This window comes from Cupressus sempervirens, chromosome 9, assembly GCF_028749045.1.
Source record: "Cupressus sempervirens isolate cs-2001-9-10 chromosome 9, ASM2874904v1, whole genome shotgun sequence".
NCBI classification, from domain to species: domain Eukaryota; kingdom Viridiplantae; phylum Streptophyta; class Pinopsida; order Cupressales; family Cupressaceae; genus Cupressus; species Cupressus sempervirens.
Window position 1 is genome coordinate 765,694,575 of NC_143126.1, and position 21,987 is coordinate 765,716,561.

At 36.4% G+C, this 21,987-nt stretch overlaps 1 protein-coding gene across 3 annotated transcripts in view; it reads right to left on the reverse strand.

The window, feature by feature from the left end:
• LOC149540938 (uncharacterized) overlaps window positions 1-20,112 on the reverse strand; it is a 53,892-nt gene extending 33,780 nt beyond the window's left edge. For all 3 annotated transcript variants that reach the window (XM_089802006.1, XM_089802007.1, XM_089802005.1), the window contains exons 1-4: window positions 19,758-20,112; window positions 3,378-3,457; window positions 2,623-2,721; window positions 2,171-2,269 (exon numbers count right to left, since the gene is read on the reverse strand). In XM_089802006.1, the coding sequence (XP_089658132.1) occupies window positions 2,171-2,269; window positions 2,623-2,721; window positions 3,378-3,457; window positions 19,758-20,073 (594 nt within the window). In that variant the 5' untranslated portion in view covers window positions 20,074-20,112. The remainder of the gene's footprint in view (window positions 1-2,170; window positions 2,270-2,622; window positions 2,722-3,377; window positions 3,458-19,757) is intronic.
• Window positions 20,113-21,987: the final 1,875 nt, after the last annotated feature.

Consider the following 21,987-nt stretch of genomic DNA (forward strand, 5'->3'; position numbering starts at 1 on the left):
GAAACTTGAGAATGTTGCCAACTAAAACCACCTAGGATGACTCCTACTTGCTAAAGCAAAAAGAGGGGGTCCCCATTTGCAATGGGGAAATGGTGTGAAAACCCGACATCTAGCACCCACCCAAAGAAATGTTCCTAAACACTTCAGGGATAAAACTTGTGCAGAACCAAGAACCTTTGATCAGCTCCACTTTCACCTATCAAACAACTAGGGTATGCACTGAAAATGGAGGAAATCACAAATTGGGCTAAAGGCCTTCATCCTTGATTACAAACGTGTGTGCAAGTGTATCATTCCAAACTCGATAAGAACCTAGAAAGCTTTTCAGATCCATTGGACTTAGCTATTTTGATTTTCTTACTCCAAAAGCCTCTTGGATAGAGCCTCTTTGCCAATCAAGTGTTCAGAAATGCAGAAAAAGGATTCTAAATTTAGGAACAACACACCATTGGTAAAATTTTGGGAATATGTAGTCTGTGGCAGATTTATGGTTAAAAACTGACCACAACTGTTGATAACAACTATTCAATTGTATATTGTCATTGCTGTTATACAAATGTTATACTATAACCGAGCACTGCTAGTTGGAACTGAGTTCAAAAGACTCCAGTATCAGCCAAGCATAGGATCAGAAGAAGCGAAGTTTAGAGATTCCTGTGTAAAACGAGTCAGGTCGGTTACCAAAGGAGTTCAGTGTAAACCGAGTTAGGTTGGTTACCAAAGAACTTAGTGGTAATCGAGTGACCCATTTTAAGCTGACCTACTGCAGATTAGTTTTATCTGTTAGTTGATTTATGCAAGCCGACTCAGTGGATGTTATTTGTTTATTTGAAAGGGTATTCAAGCCGACTTGACATTGGGTTTCATATATATGGAAGGTCAAGATGTGGATTGAAGAATGAGAAAGTGGAGAAGAAGATAAGATGCGAATAGAGAAGGATATCTGATTTAGTGCAGAGTCTCCAAGGAGCTGCAAAGAACATTCTGACTAGGGAAGATCCAAAGGATAAGCCAGAACAGTGATCTGAATCTGCAATTCAATTGCTTTGTCAATCAAGTCAATCATTCTTACTCTCTAACAATTGTAGCAGTGAAGAAATCTCTTAACAGAGTTGACTTAATAGTCATTTGTAAATCCTCTAACCAAATGGCATTTCTAGATTGAAGTGTCTTAAGACCTCTAACAAGGCCGCCACTCCTAACATGGTGATTTAAATCCTTTAACAAGGTCACACCTAACAGTGTGTTTTGTAACCTTCAACAGGGTTGTCTCCTAACAAAGCTCACTTCAAAAGAGTGAAAAGTTGTAACTGGTTGCATTGGTGGTTTTCTCAAATTGGGTTTCCATGTTAAATCTTGGTGTCTCATGTGTTCGTGTTATTTGCTTATTGCTTTATCATTCTGCAACTAAGTTACTAAAGGTTTATAGACATCATCATCTTAAGATTGCTTTGTTAACCGTGTTACAGTGAATATCTAGTTCTAACCTAGCTGTGAGTTAAAAGAAAGTTTGCATTGACATATAAGGGATTTGGAATTGTTTTACTGGCAACTAATTCACCCCTCCCCTCTTAGTTACTCCTCTGATATGTCCAACACACAACAACTTGTAATTCTTCCTCAAATAGAGACTTGAGTGAAACAAAACAGAAATGGGTGAGTAGACTTTATTTAGGCTTCTAATTTTGATAGAAATAAGGGTAAAAATAACGTTGTACCTGATGGACTATCTAAATAACCAACTTTATGCTATATATTATAGCAGAGTATGCAAATAATGCATTAGCTACTGATATTCTTAAATCTAAACTATCAGCCTTCTCAAGAGGTACATGTCAAGAGACCCACCCAAACATTGGTATCTAAAAACATATTTAAGTTTATAACAGGTTATATTGGGGTAGTCTCTGTAAAAGAAAGAGACCTGACCAAGAATATTTCAAGGAGCTTAGATCTCAAAGGCAAGGGAATTCAAAATCAATATTCCAAGATCCCCTTCCAGCATGCAGCCAACAGATAGTTAAGAGCTAATCAAGTCAGAAAGGTTCTTGTCAATTTTGAATATGCATGCCCCTACTGACCTACAGAAATAGAAAGAAAAAGAAAAGAATAGGTAATGATGAGCAAGGTAAAGGTCCTACTTAAGGATGGTATTGAAATTGAACATCACCTTATCTTGAACATGAAGATCAGCTCCCTTTTTGAGAAGATGACTAACCATAGCCTCCTTCTTGCATAATACCACCTTTTGCAGAGCGGTCAAACCATACTGCAGTATTTTTTTGCAGAAACAATAATCAGCAGAACTTTCAAAGTGAGAAATAAGTTATTAAAAGGCCAGAAAGTATGGAAGAAAATGACTAGAGATGAACTAAATGTCTGAAGTTAGTAGCTGCGAGAAAAATGCAGCTATTCATTATCTTGCATTCCTGGAACGTGATAAAAACTTTAAACAAAAAAATATGATCACATACATAATCCTTACAATAACCCACTGCCATTGAACAGTTTCAGTCACCTATGGATATCAATATGACCTTGTTTCCTGTATTTAGGATATGAAAGTTTTATCAAACCTGTGGAATATGAGTTCTAGCCTTGCAGGAAACCATACAAAAATACCTTGTCAACAGAATTCACATCAATGCCATATTTAAGTACATCATCCATAAGAGAAATTTGCCCTGATGTTGCCAGTGTATGAAGTGGTATCCATTTTGGCTGTCATCCATAAACATTACATAGTTAATAAGAGTTACCAATACATAGAATATCTTTTTTCTGCAATTTTGTCTCTGATAGTAAACATCATGCTTGCTAATTACCAAATACCAATCAAAGGGAATTAACTCCAAACCAGATCATCCATTCCAAAAGTAAGGGCACAGATCAAAGAATGTGAACACCTAAGCTAAATTTTAAATAATGAGATTCAACAATGTCAATTATCATCCAGAAATATTATAACATCAAAAACTACGTATTTATTCTGTTAACCACTCTGCCAGGTTAATTGATCTCAAGTCTCAACAAAAGACAACATATACAGAAAATAATGATTCTGTCAGATAAAGAGCCTTGCTTAATATGTACAGTAAGGAAACGTATTATTAACATAATTACTCCATTTGTCAGAGGACAAGGATGCACATTACTTCCTTTTCCAAAAAGCTACAAACTTCAATTTAGATGAGTTGAGCCCAGTGCAAGCAATTGAATTTTGCCCACATTGGGTGTGATGATAGTGAACAGCAAGCAGAGTAAGTGAATGCATCATATACTAAAGAGAACCTGAAATTGATCTGCAATACCAAAAATCAAGGAGATACAATAAATAACATATGGCCAAATATTTGGGAAGAGTAATATTAACTCACCGAAGTCAGTTGTTGGAAATCAGGAACCTTATTCTTCTGCAGAATAGCTCGTTCCTCTGGAGTCAACATTAGCTCCACTTCTATAATTTAGGTAAGAATTAGACCATTTAAACCGCAATAAATTTCTCAGATATGCTGTAGCAAATTTAATTTTAAAAAATGCTTTCCACAAGATGATCTAACAATAGATTTTACAATCCATGATCACCATATGATGCAGCCAAAGCATGGATCAGCACAAGTTAAAACAGATAGATAGATAAAATGAAAAAAATTAATAAACGCTGATAGATAGATAAAAAGAAAAACATTAATAAATGCTGATAGATAGATAAAATGAAAAACATTAATGAACTGATGAAAGAAAAAGCAGACCTCAGCTAACTTGGAAAGTCGAAATTGTTAAGTTTACGAACCAGAATAGCATAAATAAATAACTGATAAAGCAAGAAACACAAGGACACTGGAGATATCCGGGGAAAACCCTCCTACTCAAGGGAAAAACCCAGCCGTGCCAAAAGGTAGTACCTTTATTCAGAATGTCAAAACTGATTACAATACCTGTCTCCTTTTGATTTCAACATATTATGACATCAGTAATCAGAAATTAAAGTAACCAACTGAGAATGCTTTACAATACACACAGGTATCTTCTCAGACATAAACCCAAAAATGTGATAAGTTTGCTAATAAAGCTCGGTTCTTATTAATCATGGTCAAAACAATGAACATGAACAGTATAGATGAAATTCTGATCTCAAAAACTGTACATCAAAACAATCTCATCTTCACACAAGATACTGGAATTTATTCTTCGCAGAAGTAATTGCAGCACCCAAAAAAAATATACCACTCTCAGCAAGCACATAGAAAACTATTAGCACAAAGATTATCAGAACACTGAACTATCTGTCCTTTTCTTGCGATATATGAAAAGACAAAACAGAGCCACCCAAAAACAAAAAGACACAACACTCCAGTCGTATGAAAAGAATCACTGAATACCATCTGGCAGCCATTACAGGATCACAAGACAGCAAAAAATAAACCGACAACTTCATTGTAAGATATTCATTAACTTAGAAAATGGAGACTATATTAACAGCAACACTGAATGGTGAGAGCTACGGGCAACATAAGAATAAAGCATTAAGACAAAACTGAAACAGCTACACAAGGTGCCATGCTGGATGTCAAGTAGGAGAAGAGCAGTAATAAAAGATGATGATGCCAAGTCATCCAACAGTGATGCTCAGGCAGAAACTCTTTGAGCGAACAAGGAGATAAAAAGGAACCATATATAAATAATTTCGAGCTGAAAGAAAACATCACCAACATTGAGACACATGACCAATATCAGAGATAAAAGATCTCTATCGCTGCTACAGAATTCAACAGAAATGACCAAGAAGATTGTAGAATCTCAGAAACATGTTAGTAGCACAGACGTGCACAGCCTAATTAGAGCCTGACAACCTATTCATCCTCATGAGCAATTTTCAAAATTAAATTGCAAGCACTTTCTGAGAAACGCTTTAAGATTTTGCCATTTATGTGAAAAGCAAAACACTCTGCCACCTATTCACTTTTCAAGAAACAGAACCATCCTTCTTTCCTACACATGTAGACATCAAGAGTAGATAAATGGCTTGAGTTTGATTGGGTGATTAAGAATCAAGACAGCTCCCTGCTCTATGCTTAAAATGATATTTGGTAGAAATTGTCACAATGCATGACTCTTACCATCAGCTAGGTACACATATAACACAGATCACAATACCTAGAATGCATTGATTTCAAATACAAATTTATATTGAAACATCAATTTTAGTAAAGAATATAAAAGACCACGTTCTGCTAAAGTGAAACATAGTTCAACAATTAAGGAGCTCCTTTCCTGTAATTAACTTCAGTCTAGGCAACTATACTGCATCATGTTTATTCCCCAACATGTGTAACAGAGTGGTAAAGAAGAGCAATCAAAATCCTACCAGGGAAACATTCAGCCAAACTTACTGCAATAATGTGAGCCAAAATGTGCGAGTGTACAGAATGAGGCCCCTATTTGTCTTCACAGTCAACATACACCTGATGATGTCCCATATTTACCAACGAAAAACAAATACCATGTCCTCCGAATATTTGACACTAAATACAGTTTCATTTTTGTATCCCTGATAAGCAAATATACCCACACTATTCAAATTTTTGACCTGGACATTAAGAGACTTGGCAATGTTGTGTGTTTGCGAAGGCTCATATCACATAAAAGAAATGAGAAACTTATTTTCCAGATTGGTTAGCAGCCCTAGTTGGAGTATGAGAACCCCCTTGCATGTTCAAGGGAACAATTTCACTCTATCTATATTGTTTTAGATATATGAACCCTAAGGTTATGGTCACATGACAAATTTTGGGTGTCAAACAGACCTTGCTAATCCATCTACACCCTCAGTAATATTATTTTCTTATTTGAAGAATTTGTAGCCTCAGCACAAGGAGCTTGTGGCCAACCAATGCATATCATGCATTAAGAAACCATTCAGTGACTGTAAAGAAATTAAAATTCTGTAAGTTCTTACGTTTTTTTAAAGAAAGGAATATAATGTTATGTGTGCACGCACAGACACTATGCTCCCAGGAATTTTAATTTCCTTCTATATCTAAGTATACAGAAAAGGTTACTTATTCCATAAAAATGATCCGTAGTGAAGAATCTCGTGTATGGATATTTCAACTGTATTGAACATATGTGAGCAATTACAAAAGATAAGTACCCCCTCCCCCCTAAAAAAAAGCTACACTCCATCTGTAAATCCACCTTTTAACGCATTCATAACACTCAATCCATAGTAATGCAGAAAAGCATGCTACCACATCAAACTAGGAATTTGCATGTTGGTGTGTAGAAGCTAATTACATAATTAATTAAAAATACGGCCCTATTCACACTGACGTGTTTAAGCTTACTTAGGTTGTGTTTATTTTCTATGTTACCAGGCTACTGGGCGGAACCCCCAGGTTCAAGTCTGGCCAGCCTAGATATGGGTTCGGATCCAGTCCACCTTGCAGACTGCCCAACGTCCTGCAAATAGCCTGCAGGCCCATCCAAGATGAACCCAAAAGTACCTGCAGGGACTTTGGCTAGTACCTATGCCCAGGCAGCATATGTCATCGATTTTTTATTTTTTGACATTTTACCAAAAACAAAATTATATCCCCCCCAACCCCAAATGCTAAAATGGGGTAATGAAAATATATAAAAGACAAAAACAAACTCACTTCTCATATTGTGGATTAAAAAAGAAAACATTCATCATTGCTGAACTTTTTTGCCTTTCTGACCATTGCACGATAGAGTTGAAGATTGATCAGTGAACATTCCAAATTAATTGGTTTTCTATTCCTACATATTTAGAAGAGTACACTTGTTGCCAAGGAGGTTGTAGAGGTTTATTACAAAAATGGCAGGTTTTCTTCAAGTTTTTGGCCTTTTTTAATAACCAAATGACCGCTCTAGTTTTGTTTTGAAGTATTTGTTTTGTTTTCAACTTTCAATCTTTGAGGAATCTATTAGATATGTTTAGTTTTCATTTGTTCCATTTATTTGAATGTGTCACTTATTGAACTTCTTGTCATAGGTTATACAATGACATCCAGTTCTAGCTCTGTGAGCTGACCCTACTTCAAAAGAAACCCAAAGTCTCCCCTTTGGAAATATGTTGAAATGGTATAGCAGCTTCCAAGTAGTGGGGATTGTAATTTGTAGTAGATGTGATGTTAAATATTCAAACTCATAAAATCGAGTGAAAGGCCACTTGTGCAACATCCCTCGACTAGGCATCAAATTTTGCCAAAGCAAAGATGGTAAAACCATTCCAGAATCACAACTTTTGGCATATATTTATGAGTAAGAAAAATAAAACCAAGCACCAGGTCAAATATCAAACCATCCATTGTTAACGAAAGAAGCTCAAGGGAAGAAGTCCCCTCCACCATCTTCTAATCTTGAACCTATAGTGAGACACCCATTTTTGTCCACATCTAGAGAACATGCGACCTCTATATAAAAGGGCTCACAGGGACCATAGGAAATGGCATTTCAAAATGAGTTCCAACAGATTATAGATAAACAAATAATGAGATATCTCTATGGGAATGAATTGGCATTTAATGTTGTTTGCTCACCATATTAGCAACAAATGATGAAAGCATGATGAGACTCCAAAATGGTACAAGGGCCTGAATTTTGAGAAGGTGTGTAGTGTAGCACCTTATCAAGGGAAGAAAAGGTGAAGTTTGATGAGGAGTCATTGAAGCCTATAAGGGATTCATGTGCCTAAATAGGGGTGTGCATGGTTTCCAGTGTATGGAAAGATGTAAAAGATCTGCCATTGACCAATTTTACTACATTGTCCCCTAAATGAGCAAAGTTTTTCTAAGTTGTAGATTGAAAAAGAGAGGGAAACAGTGGTGTATTTATCACTAACATTCTTTATCAAGCCATTGAGCAAGTATGTCCTCAAAAAAAATTGTGGGTTAAAATGGACCACGCCAAGAATTGTAGAGCGGTTCGGTAGGGGCATTATTAACACATTTTTCAGACACCTTGTGCTATCCACTCCCTCAAACTTATGCTGCAAAAAATAGGCACCGATTTTGGTTGGATCAAAAAGTGTGTGCGGAGAAAGAAGAGATTCAAATGTTTTTCATCAATCACCATATGCCAGAGAGCATACTTGGTACATCCTCAAGATTGAAGCAGCTGAAGTAAGTTAAATATGCTTCACTTTAGTAAAGAAAAATTACTTCAAATTTTGTAAAACAAAAATTCAGACAAGTTGTTAAGACCCATTTTGACTGTGTTGAGACAACTTGTGAAGGTTTGTGAAGCACTTTCTGACATGGCCATTAATTGGTCCATATGGAGGCAATCTAACAATACAAGGGCAGAAAAAGTTAAGCAAATGATCCTAAACGATATTTCTTCTGATCCTGTTAGAGTGTCTCCTTGGTTCTGTTGAGCTCATACTGAGAATGATCAAGTAAACCAACGCATATAGGGCTTGTTTATTCAAACAACTACACAAAATTATTAAAGAGAGATGGAACCAAATGACCACTTTGCTACATCTTCTTGCCTTTGTATTAAATCCTGAATATTATAGCGTTGAGCTCCTTTCTGTGTCAACAAGAGTTGCCATATGTTGTTGAAGTCGTTTAAGGGTACAAGGCAACACTTCACAAACCCTTCATTGATCTTGAAAGACAAGATGAAATGAGTGTTGAGATCATCAATTTTGCACACTCGATTGACTTTAGTATTGATGCTCTTCGGGACAAGTATAAGGTCAATGGTCATAGTTAGTGGTACTTCCATGCCCAATCATTCACACAACTACAACTTCTTGCAATCAAAAGTATATTATATTGAAAAAACAATTATCGTTTAAACTTTGTTTAAATTTTGATTTTGTAATTTGAATATTTTAAATTTTTGTAATTCTTAATTTGCTGTTTTTGTCTTAATAGGTTGCTAGTTCATCTGCATCTAAGAAGAAATGGAGCACATACTCCATCCACTTAGTAAAGTGCAATCAACCATGCCAAGAAAAGGTAGAAGACGTGGTGTATGTGCATTCAACTTGGAGCTCCTCAAACACAAACAAAATGGCTATAAGGGGGCACAACGAAGTGGTTTATCAAGCCAAAGCATATTGACTTGGATGCTTCCACTTCCCACTTTGCTGCATTTGATGTTGAAGATGAGCCAACTAGCAAGCACAAGAGCACTAGTGCTAGTTTTAGTGATAGTGTCAATGCTAGTGGCACTATTTGTAGTTCTTCTAATTTATGAGTATGGCGGCGCAGGGGTTGGGGGGAGGTGGGGTGTTATATACTATACTTATTGCTCTTGAAATGCTAGTTATGAAATGATGCTTCAATATAACATACCAAATTGAAATACTTGAGCATATCAAAATTGCAACACAAACCAGGACCATTGAGCATTCAACATAGTAGCATAGCACATATACAATAGTAACATTCAAAAATCAAAGTTCAAATAGAAATTTGAGTACCCATCCCAGCGGTAGTGTGGTTGCGGAATGGCAAAGGTAGGGGTACTTGGGTGCTCCAAGTACCTGGGGGGGGGGGGACGTCCCGAGGATAGGTACTTCAAGGTTGTAGACTAAGGTGTAAGTCCCCAAGTTTCACTGGTTTTCTATGAATGGTGGTTGATTGTTGACACTCCACATTATTGATTTTTCATTCTAAAATATATCATGACATTCAAGTTTGACTAATTGACATTGTAATAGTTTTTACTTTATGGCTGTTTTTTTTTTTTATTATATAATTTTAAATACTATGTGATGTATTTTGAATTTGATTACTAGTACACATGTTTATATTTTCATTTTTACATTATTTTGTATGGATGAACCCAAAACAAACCCAACCCAAAAAACATTGATCGAACCTGTGAATCTAACCCACAAACTCAAACTATAGTACCAAGGTAACTTGGGATTTTTTTGTCTCCAATTAGAGAAATAGGACACATGTCATGATCTAATTATATTTTAATCTAGGGTTCCATCCTTGTCTTTATAACAAGGGTTTTACTGTATATTATTATCATAAACATTTTTTTATCTAATGAAATATCACACTTAATAGAAAATCAATTGCTTTTTGCATGTGATAAATTGCCTTGATTGTAGACGGCTTTTGGGGTGTTGTGGAAGTCGATCTTGAATTCATATCAATGTTCCAGATGTATAATTCTTATCTTTTTGTGAAGGCGCAACCTTGAGCTTAAAAATGGTGCATCATTTTGCAAAATTAACATCACCATGGCCTCCAGAGGGCATCAAAACCCAAGGATCGCTTGTCCAAATACCAAAACCTAAGTCTAGAAAAATCAAGGGAAATTCTTTTGGTTACTAATATTTTTGCCTTGAAAATGTGTACAACCATACAGTTTCTACATTGTTGTACAAATCCTTTTGTACCATACCAAGCCCTCTATCATTGCTATACACACTATAAAAATCCCATTCTGATCTGCTATATCCAAGAGTAGGAAATTTCAAAAATCTAATGCTAAAAATATGTGGCAATGTAGAATTTCATACAATGGACAAATTAATAGTTTTTATTAATTATCCTATGGTTGTGCTTTCACAACATTGTCAAACAATGTCCAACAAATTTCCCAACAACTTTTAGTTCGTATTGAGAATTAGGGTTTTTCTTAGGGGCAAGGTCATAGTAGCACCCAATCCTTAGTCATACTTGGCTAGGGATAGGCTTAATCTGCTAGCACCAAGACCGAAGTTCTAGCTATTCTTCCAACTCACCACCATCTGTCAGTTGTTAGCTCAATCAACCGCTGCAACGACCACTCAGCCAACAACACCACTGTTTTGCCACCTTCTAAACACCAAAGGAGCACCACCTTGCCTTTTTCTCACCCTAGAGGATCTTTTATCTTTTCCTGCAACATAAGCACATGGTATCAGATTTTCCAAAAAAAAGAATCATCAAAAAGCTGGTTCCAAGCCCTTTCCAATAGTGCAGGTATATTTTCTAGATTTTGCTTCTAGTGAATTCCATTTCCTATTGAATTGTACATCCTTTTTGGCTTCCAAACTCATAAAAATTTTCCCGAGTCTTTGATTTTTGTCATGTTGGAAAGACAATGGGGAACTCTTCACAACCATTCTTGCACTTTTTCCAGAATCTATCCCAACTAACTTTTATTCAATTTGTTATTCTAATTCATAACTTATCTACCTGTGGAAACGTTTTATTTTCATGAAATGATTTCATTTCAAAAAATTGAAATATATTAAGATTATTGGTCTCTAATTTATTATACGAGGATAGTATCACAGAATATTCTATTCATCCTTTTGTGGTAATCTTGAATAAGTCTTATTGAAACTGCTTCCTTAAACATCTAAGGTGGTTTAAACTTTTGCCTTATCATTAGAGACTCGTACTTGAACCAAACACACATGGGAAGTGTTGTGTGCTTTTCACACCATCACCCCATTGCAAATGGAGGCCCCCTCTTTCCATTTTAGCAAGTAGGAGTCTTTGTCTTAGGCAGTTTTGGTTAGCAACATTTTTTAAGTCTCCAAGTCCAGGGTGGGTTTGAGCAATTTTGGCTTATTGGGAAGCAAGTTTTGCCCACAGTTTGTGTGAGCATTTTGACAAAGGAATTTCCATAGCTTAAGCCCAAGTGGAGAGTGGAATTTTAACCAAGGAGAGAAGGGTTTGCACATTTGACGAAGTTTGTGAGAGAGCTAGGTCCTGGGGAAATTTCCCATCTTCGAAAATTTCCCTACCTCCTCATTTCTCCCAAAAATATCAAGACTCCCCCTCTGGGAAAAATGAAGTGCAAACGGTTTAGGAGGCCTTTATTCAGTGGCAACTTAAGCATTGCAATATTAGAATGATGAGGGGAAGAAATTGTTAATTTTCCAAAGGGTTTTCCTTCTGGGGAAATTTCCCATCTTTGGAAAAGTCCCTCTAGGGGAAATTTCCCATATTCGAAAATTTTCCCACATTGAATCTCTACCCCCTAAGGTAGTAGAAGCTCGGTTTATGGCATGGGGGCAACACCATGAACAAGAATAGAGCAAGGAATCACCAAGGAACATTCAAGTGAGGAAATTCTAAGAACACCATGTCCTGGGGAAATTTCCCATCTTTCGAAATTTTCCCTAGCCAACTCTCATCCTTCGTTAATCACCAAAACCACCTTACCTTCTCAAAAAAATTGAGAAAGTGATGAAAATTAGAAATAAAAAATAAAAGTAATAATAATAAATGGTTTTGGATTGTGATGAGATTAAAATTTGCCTCGACTTTGCAAAATGGTTGGTTTTAAATTGGGATGAATTTTGTTTATTATTGATGTGATTTTCCACACGCTTAATGCTTTACTCCTTTATTTTGCAAGGTGAATTCAAGAAGGAGAAGGGTTGAATTGAAATTCATTCATGGAACATCTTGGAAAATCATAGCGTTGTTGGTGCACATAGCCTCCATTGCCATGCCAACGAAATTGGAACTACAAGGAGAAGCTAGAGGGCAAGGTGTTGATCAAGGCCTCAAAACTTCAATAGGGTACTACAAGGGGATTGCTCAATCCCGAGGACTCAAGTGAGAAGGAAAGATTCATGGTCAAGCTATCAACCCGCAAAATCAAGTTGGAATTAAGAAGAAATTCGGGAAAGCACAGAGGATCCAGCTACATGAGAACATATTCAAGGAAAATCAAGAGAGATCAAGTTCACAAGATCACAAAGATGCAAGTGATTTAAGTCGATACCATGAGGAAAATTTGAAGGATGGAGAAAATCACAAATGTTGGGGATACTCTACAAGCCAAGACTCCAAGCACAGGATAAGGATGATGGCGTGACAATTGTTTGGTTCCTCCAATTAGAAAATTTCAATTTCAAGCACAATAAATCACAACATGCCAAGTGTCCAATTTTCTCATTAGTTATCCAAATCAATGTAATTTTCTCATTGGCCTGTAAATTGGTGCCTTCATGTAATTGGTTGCAACTTTGACAACCCTAATTAGGGTTTGTGGGGAGAAAAATCTCAGCCCTTGATCTTGAATCAGTCTTGGCCCTTCATTGTCATTGAACTACTATAAAAGGCCAAGGCCTTCTCATTTGTAAGGGATTATTAGTTTAGAGATTAGCTGAGAAGGAGCTTATTAGATCAGCTTAGGGATTAGATAGCTAGAACAAAGTAGGATAGCTAAGGGAATGACGATCAAATTGTTGCTATAATGCTTGTCAAAGTAATTGATAATTTATTGTTGGTTCTTCATGGCGGATTACTTAATGGTTTCCTCAATCTTTCACTTGGAATAGATTTATTTCAGGTTCAAGTAGTTTAGTTGAATGGAAGTTATTGTGGATGTTTTCTTGTTTGACTCGAACAAATCCAAGCCACTAGCCTCTTGCCGATGGTAAGGGTGTCTTTTGTGGTAAGTCAATGAAAACACTTAACTTCAATTGATGTTTAATCCTTGGTTGCATCCAAATGATCGGATTGGAGAGAGGATATTGATGTGAAAATCATCTATTTATTCCTTAGAAGCTTGCACTAGGTGGGTGGAGTCACTGGCAAGATTACATCTAGTAAAGTCCAAGTCATCCATGGTTACTTGTATTCATAGTAGAAGTAGAAATAGAGGCTAGAAGTTTAAGTTGGAGTTGAAGTGGAAAAGTTGAAATATATTTTCATTGAAAATTGCAAAGCCAAATCTTTAGAAGTGCAAGATTTGATATCTGTTGAATGAATAGTGTAAGTCCCTCTGTGATAACCAACATATCACATCATGAAATTGAGTGAAGTCCACAATTAAGAAGGAACCTTGAAGTCACTTCATGATCTTACTTTGCAAGCTTGGCATGAGAGACGACCTTACATCCAGAGAGGATTGAGTGGTTGGTGTTTCTCCTTGAAACCTTGAGTATTTGATTTTGCATGTTGTATTCCTTGAACATTGAGTATTTGATTTTGCATGTTGTATAGGAACAAAACTCACGTCAATGGGGAGAAATCAGTCTGGAGTAATTATAATACTGACCACGTTGTAGAATTACTTTATTCCAATGTTGATCATGATAATGAGTGCTATATCAATGCTTACTTGACCACACACACTTTGGACCAAAACTTGGGTTTGAAAACCCATCTCTCCATACCCAAAGGATTCTACTATAAATTGCCTCTTTCCCCTTGATGACACAAATATTTTATTATATATCCTTTGATGACGATAATTAGAGAAACTTGAGTATATAATAGGCCTTATATGCTCCAATGGTACAAAGACTTCTCTTGCTTCTTCTCCTCCTATCAAGATAACATCTTCATATTCAAAGTAGCTACCATTCACCATCTTTCTAAAACCACCTTATTGGCATTCCTATTTTTCAGACATATCATCTTTGTTTGTGGAGATTCACATTCCTAATATGATGGATTCATTGGAGAAAATGCATTTTCTTCTTATGGCAATGATTTCATCACAACTTCCATGCATTCATTATTTGTGCATCTTTATAATTCGTTACACTCCCTAAGTTGCATTTAAAGGGGAAAATTATTCTGAAAAAGGTGACTACCTAATTAATTATTAGGCCCATATTGATACAAGCATGCTTAAGCATACAAAGGTCAATTTTTTTGTCTCAAGTCATAGGATTAGAACATATGCCATGATTTTCTTATATCTTCATCTAAAACTTCATCATTATCTTTATAAGAAAGGTTTCAATACATATTGTAATCATAATTAATTTTGCATCCAATGAAATCTCAAGCTTCATAGTGAATCAGTTGTTTTTCTTTTATACCATAGGGCATCTTCATCGTGGGTAATCTTTATTGTGTTATGTTTTTCTTTTATACCATAGGGCATCTTCATCGTGGTTAATCTTTATTGTGTTATAGGAGTTCAATCATTTACTCCAACATTACATACATGATAAAAAAAACCAACCAAAGAACAAAACAATGTTGGTTATTTCTCCATTGATGGACTATAATCAATAAATGAGTTGTTAACCGACCAAAATATATATATATATGAGTTGTAAAGCCCGTAAAATGTCTCACGACTACTATTTACCTAATACACATCAATTTTCGTCAAGTTTGACACCAATCTTTACATGCCATCCTAACATTCTCAATCAACTAGTCAACTAGACCTATCATAGTTAGCAGCCCCACTCTCCAACTAAATACAAGTAGCATTAACAAAACTAATGAAGACAGAGAAATAGATGTTCAGGAAAAATATACATACACGAACACACATGGTAGGATAAACTTGGGTGCACTACCAACATAGGATATTTACTCATGTTCAGTTTTTCCAAATTGATGTAGACATCAGTAATTATTTACCTAGTTGTTGTCACTTTTGTACTCTTAATGAAATCAGTAATTATTTATTTTTTAGCTCCATTTTCAGATTTTTAATCTTATAGAACAAAAATATAAACGATGAGAATTATATAAACTATTGCTTATTAGTATATAGTACAAATTACATCATATCACAATGTTAACAGGTAGAAGTTATTAGCAAGCAATTTGATTGAAAGGATTGCTTCCTTGATTGTAGCTTGAACAAGTATCCCTAAACACCAAGTCCCTCATATTATGCACCATCATGCATGTCAATGCTTAATCTCTCATCCCCTCTTCCAAATGTACCCTTCAACATGTGAATCCCTAACACCTTAATCCCTCTAAGATATACACCCTTTGGCATGTGAACCCATTGATTCCCAAACCCCTGGAGCTGCATGCTTGTCCATGCATATCCCTAAACCCATGGCATTTAAAGTAGAAACCCCGCCTCCCATCATGAACAATCAAGGATGTCTTTAATATCCAAAAGTATATGTGATACAAAAACTTCCAATCGTCTATCAACACATGTGAGCCCCATCCTAGGCTTTCAATATTTATATAACACCAATTTCACATCTTATTGCCATTTTATCCAATAAACCCTAACCCTAACTTGTCTGGTTGAAGCACTTTGCATTGATTTGTGGATCAGAGGATGGGAACACTAGGGTTTGACGATCAAAGGAAAAAAATTACTTGGATTTCTTAAAGTTAACTTCATTTCAGAGATTGCATTTGCACTTCAAGCTTGGAGAATTTCAACAGTGTTTTAGGCATTTTGCACTTCAGGTGTTCTAATTATTTATTAGTATATTTGAAATTTTTCAAATGCTTCAGCATTATATAACTTTTGGAAGCAAGACTTTGTAATCATTTGAAATTAAAATGTATTTGAAGGAATTTGATTGAAACATTTAATGCCAACCAATTTTATACGTGAAAATATATTTTATTTAATGTAGGTGTTTCATATTTAACCAAATTTCATATTCATTTTAGTTGAAACCATTATAATATTCATATCAGACGATTGCACATGAATATTTCTGGTTGTGATCATCACAATAATATCAAAGCTTTGATATTGCTAGCTTGCAAGGTACACATAATCATTGATGTTTCCTAGTGAAAGGGAGATTCAATATCAAAGGAGAGAAACAAAGATGGAATAAACATTTGATCAAGCATAGAATCCAATTAAAGAGGAAGTAATAGATGTTGTAGATAGGCAAAGATAGAGTCTGCCTGTCCTAAGTGTTATTTAACTTAATCTGTCAAACTGACTTGTGGCTTGAGTGTTTATTTAATGTAAGCTGCCACACCAACTTGTGGCTTGTTTGGTGTAAGTGTAGAGTCTTGTGATGTCTAGAGGAATTAGTGTTAGGATGGAGTAGCTAGGAGCTTCCTGAGAGGTGATAGCTAGGAGGTGGATCTTCACATATGAGGATTGAGGTGTTTCTTTATTTGTATTGATCGTAACCGGTAAGGCCTTACAGCCCGAGATGCTGGATGTAAATCTTATGTTGCTATTACGAGAATAAGTGTCTTTATGGATCTGAATCTATGTGTTATTGTTCATTTTCCATTGTGTGATTATTTGTTGGGGCTAGGTCACCTCCAAGAGGGGTACACCCAGCCTTGTACTGCATCAAATGGTATCAGAGCAGAATTCGATCTTGTGCTAGTTGTGTGGTAGATTGATTGTCTGTGGAGCCCTAGAACTCTTTGTTGTGAGGTAGCAGATTGTGATTTTGGCTCATAATTGCAGAGCACTCGCACATGGATCATTTCGGTTATGAAACTTTGATGTGAGAGATGAAGTTTTCCTTGAGTGAACAGATCCCCAATTAAGGCAGGTTGCGAAGATGGAAAGCAGATCACCGAGTGTGAGGCAGCTGGAGTCTTGCAATCAGATCGCTGATGTGAGGCACTTGCACTTTGAGAGGAACCTAATGGATAAGTTGGATCAGTTTTGGGATAAATTCAATAAGAGGATGAAGAGATGAGGCAATCCTGTTTGATTTTGCATCTACCAATCAGAAAGAGAGTTGTTTGGCCGATTAGAAGGATTGTTCGAAGAAGAAGACAGTTCATGGATAAAGAATAGTTCGAGGTTGCAGAAGTGCATGATAACTTTGCTAAAGATGATGAAGTATCTTTTGGTTTTCATGACGAGATGGATGGATCTGACATGGAAATTGCAAAGTATCTTATTGTGAGCAATGAGATCGCTGACTATGAGATTTGCATTTGTGATAATGAGGATTTATATATGATTGCTGATATGGACATGGATCTACATGTTGATGAAATGGATGTTGTTGTTGAGATGATTGAGAATGTACAAGCTACTGCTGATATGGCTGATTTCGATTTACATATTGGTGCTAATGTGAATATGGTTTTGGATTCAGATTCACATGTTGCTGCTTATTTGGTTGGGGATTTTATTATTGCTGATGTGGAGTTGGATTTACATGCTGCTGATGTGGATTCGCTTATTGCTGATATGGTTGAGGGTTTACATGTTACTACTATTGTGGATTCGGGTTTGCATATCCATGATGTTGCTGACATGGATTTCATATTGAGGATGTTATTATTGCTGGTTGTGATCAGTTGCAGAAATTGTTGGTGAAGTATTATGTTTTTCAATTTGTTCCCGAGATGCTGATTGGGTTGTTGGGTTTCATATGACTTTGATGTTTGCATGGATGAAGCAGAGATGTTGGATTTACAGATTTGTTCTCTTGCCCTTGATGAATTGGAGGCCTTTGGTGAAGATGAAGTTGAGTTCAGATATTTCTTTTAGCATCAAAGAGTGGGACACACTTTTCTAGATTTACCTCGGGAGTCTGATGCAGAACCATCGAGATTGGTTTTCGAGGACCCTATGTTTTGCGAGCTTGGAGTTATGTTTGGGCCTCCCTGTGCACCTTGTCCTCTATTCAAATAATGATTGGACTGATCGTATTGGAGTTAGAGCTCTTTCAGTGGCTGTTGGTAACATGTTCTTTATTTCCTGGGCGGACTTTGAAGATTATTTCAACAAGCATCAATCATGTGGAGTTAACTTATGCAATCTTGGATTTGGATCGTTAGACAGTGTGTGGACCTATGTCTAAGGTCGCATAGTATTATTTTATCTCATGAGTTAGTTATGTTTGTAAGCTTAGGGCCTGTCCTAACTGTTATTTAATTTAATCTGTCAAGCCAACCTATGGCTGGAGTGTTTATTTAATGTAACCTGCCAGGCCGACTTGTGGCTTGTTTGGTCTAAGTATAGAGTTTGTAATGTCTAGAGGAATCAGTGTTACGATGGAGTAGCTAGGAGCATCCTGAGGGGTGATAGCTAGGAGATGGATCTTCACATATGAGGATTGAGGTGTTTCTTTGTTCGTAATGGCTGTAACCGGAAGGCCTTACAGCCCGACATATTGGATGTAAATCTTATGTTGTTATTATGAGAATAAGTGTTTTTTTGGATCTCATTCTGTGTGTTATTGTTCATTTTCCTATGTGTGATTATTTGTTGGGTAGTGCTAGGTCACCTCCAAGAGGGGGTACACCCAGCCTTGTACTGCATCATCGTGGAAACCACGAGATCTATCAATAACATGCAGCAACAACTCATTAGTTTCTTTAAAGACACTTTACATCCCTGGTGATGGAAAACGAATGGAATCTTCATCTCTTAGAGTGAATCAAACACCTAGAGTAGCCAATAGTTATAGGTTGCCAAAGTCACATGTCATAGAACGAGATAGAGCATCAATGGAAGAATCTTACAGATCAACACACCTATGCATCAACAGGATGATGATTTGGTAGTTCTCCATGGTGAATATAGTGCCCAGAGTGATGATTTTCGTGCTGGTATCCCTTTTGACTATATTTTGCACTTTAAAGCTGTTGGGCACCAAAATTGCTACTCAAACTTCTACTGGGTTCAATCCACTTCAAGGCCAAGGAAATGTCATTTTTAAAGGTGAACAAATCAGCAAGTCAACAACAAGTGAGAGATAACAGACCAATTGCTGAAAGTGAGTGAATAAACCTCCACCTTAAACTCGGGTGGACAAGAGGGTGTTCATAAGAGTACTCTTAAAACATCAATCAACTGATTGTCTTATGGAAATCCCTCTTAAAATATAATCTACAAACCAAGCTTGAAAGTAAACAAGACCTTGCGAATCCAGCCTCACCATGTAAAGGCAATATAATCGGGGACTTGTGTCCGAATTTTTCTAGGTTAGTTCGTATAACAATATTGCCCACCAGTCCGTAAGCTGAGATTTTACCGAGCACCCATCGGCAGATAAGAGGCGACCAAATATAAAGCAATGTAATAGGAAGAAATTATAAAAGAAAAAAACAGATGAAATTTTGCGCAGATGCATTTATCTTTACCTTCTATTAGCTGTTGCATATATCGTGCATCCTCGTCAACATCATGGCTGGCCTTGTAGCCCTCGTAGACATCAGGTTCCTCCCAGTTATTATGGAGATTTGTCTTTGAAGGCCTTACTTTGTCTTTCTGCAAAGCACGAGTGTTAATCTTCGTATGGGTTGCAAACAGATGGTAGTGAATGGGATTCCCATTTTTCAAAGCGCGTGGTCTTAAGCAGCAGCATGTAAAAATGCCGCTGTGTGCCTGCACTTCAGTGGACTGGTTGCGGAGATGAGTACTCAAAGTGAAACTGGAAGATTTTGTGAACAAAATCATTAGTGCTTCCGTTCTCTGTCTAGTTTGGTTTGATTTCACATTCGACTCATGGTAAATTTCGATTTTAAAGCTTCTCTTCTTCAGAATCTCCCAATTTAGATTGTAGAGCTTCTCTATCTTCAGTATCTCCCATTAGCCGTTAGCCGTTCCGTTTCAGGAAACCCCTGATATTTACTGATACGTAGGAGATAGATAGATAGATAGATAGATAGATAGATAGATAAAATTTTAACGTTTATGAGGCTAAAAATAGTCTATGGGACAGCAAGACAATTCAAGCAGACTTAAGTAACAATGTTCGTTGCTTGTGTAGGATGATGATGAGTCCACCCAATTGCTCAATGTACTCTTCATTGAATAGGTTATGCCAAGAACTGTCACATATAGTGTCAGCAAATTTATCTCTACTACTTTTGTAGGCTTCACATTCTAAAATAAAGTGTTGTTCAGTTTTCACTTTCCCAGAATTGCAGAATCTGCAAATTCTTTCTTCTCAGGCCTCTTTTGGCCTCTTCCAACGTCCGGTCTCACAACGAAGTTGGTGAGAGTTGGTTCTCAGCTGAACAATAAGAATTTTAGCCCTCCAAGAAATGTTGGCTCCTATGTATGCTTTTTGGAGTTGATCACAAGCGGGGTTGAACTCATTTATATAATATAATTTCTTCCTTCCGATCTCTCTTCTCCAATTTCTCTTGTAGAATTTCTCCATGACAAAGACCTTTATTTCTTTATTATTTGTGGAGCACATATTGAATTGAATATTCCATTTACTCATCCATTTGATGTTTTGTTGCATCCATGTCCTTTTTCGTTGACATAGTGTGTCACTAAAGACCACTTTAGGCCATCTATCCTCTTCCATTTTTTCGATTCTTTTTAGATAACTTAGAAGGCAAACCATAGCAAGTGTCTCAATAGGAGCAGCTCTCATTTCACTTAGCATGATATCATATGGAACACTGCTTTTGATTTTAAACTTGCTTGTGGTCAAGCGCTTTTGGATTCCTTCGATTTGTTTACATTGTGCTATAGTAGTGTTGCTGGCGTATAATTCACATCCGTAAAGAACAACTGGCAGCACAAGAAGACCGAACAAAGTTTGAATAGTTTTCCAATCCCACAACTCTGCTTCACGGCACCTATTCTGAAGAGCATAAAAAGCCTTCCACCCACCTAATATCCTTTTATCCCTGCAGCTAGACCAGCTTAGTTTTTTGTTGAAATCGATGCCAAGGTATTTATACTCTGCAACTTCTTCAAGAACACTTCCATTGTAATAAAATTCATGTTGGAGTTGTTTTTTATTATTAGAGAAAATCATAACCTTAGTCTTGTTGATATTGACCTGCATCCCCACCATTTCGCAAAAGCGCTCAAGAGAAGATAGATGATCTTGCAAACCATAGGCAGATTTGGCAATTAAAATGAGATCGTCCACATATAAGAGCAGCTTTATAACAAATTCACCTAGCTGAATGCCTTCACCCTTTTGTATGTTTAACCACTCTTTTCCATAGAGTAAGTCAAATTTCTGATATTGCTATGACGATTTTTAGCGAGTGATTTTGAATCAAACTCATTGACCCATGTTTCATTTCATGAGTAGTGATTCAATATGAATCCATCTCTCATGAGAATAAATAGAACACTTAGCACTCATTTACTCCTGTGAGCATCACCTAGATCCAATTGAATCACTACTCATGAAACATGGGTCAATGTTTTAGTCAAAATCACAAGTAAAATCTTGACAGCAATATCACGATACTTATATTTATCTTCATGATGGTCATTTTTATTATCACATCAAATGTTTTTTTATCCCTCCTATTTCTTTCTCCTTTCTTCTTCCCTTTCCTTGTTTTTGAACGCAGAAGGGATGGAATTATTCTTGTTTTTTATATTTTTTATTTA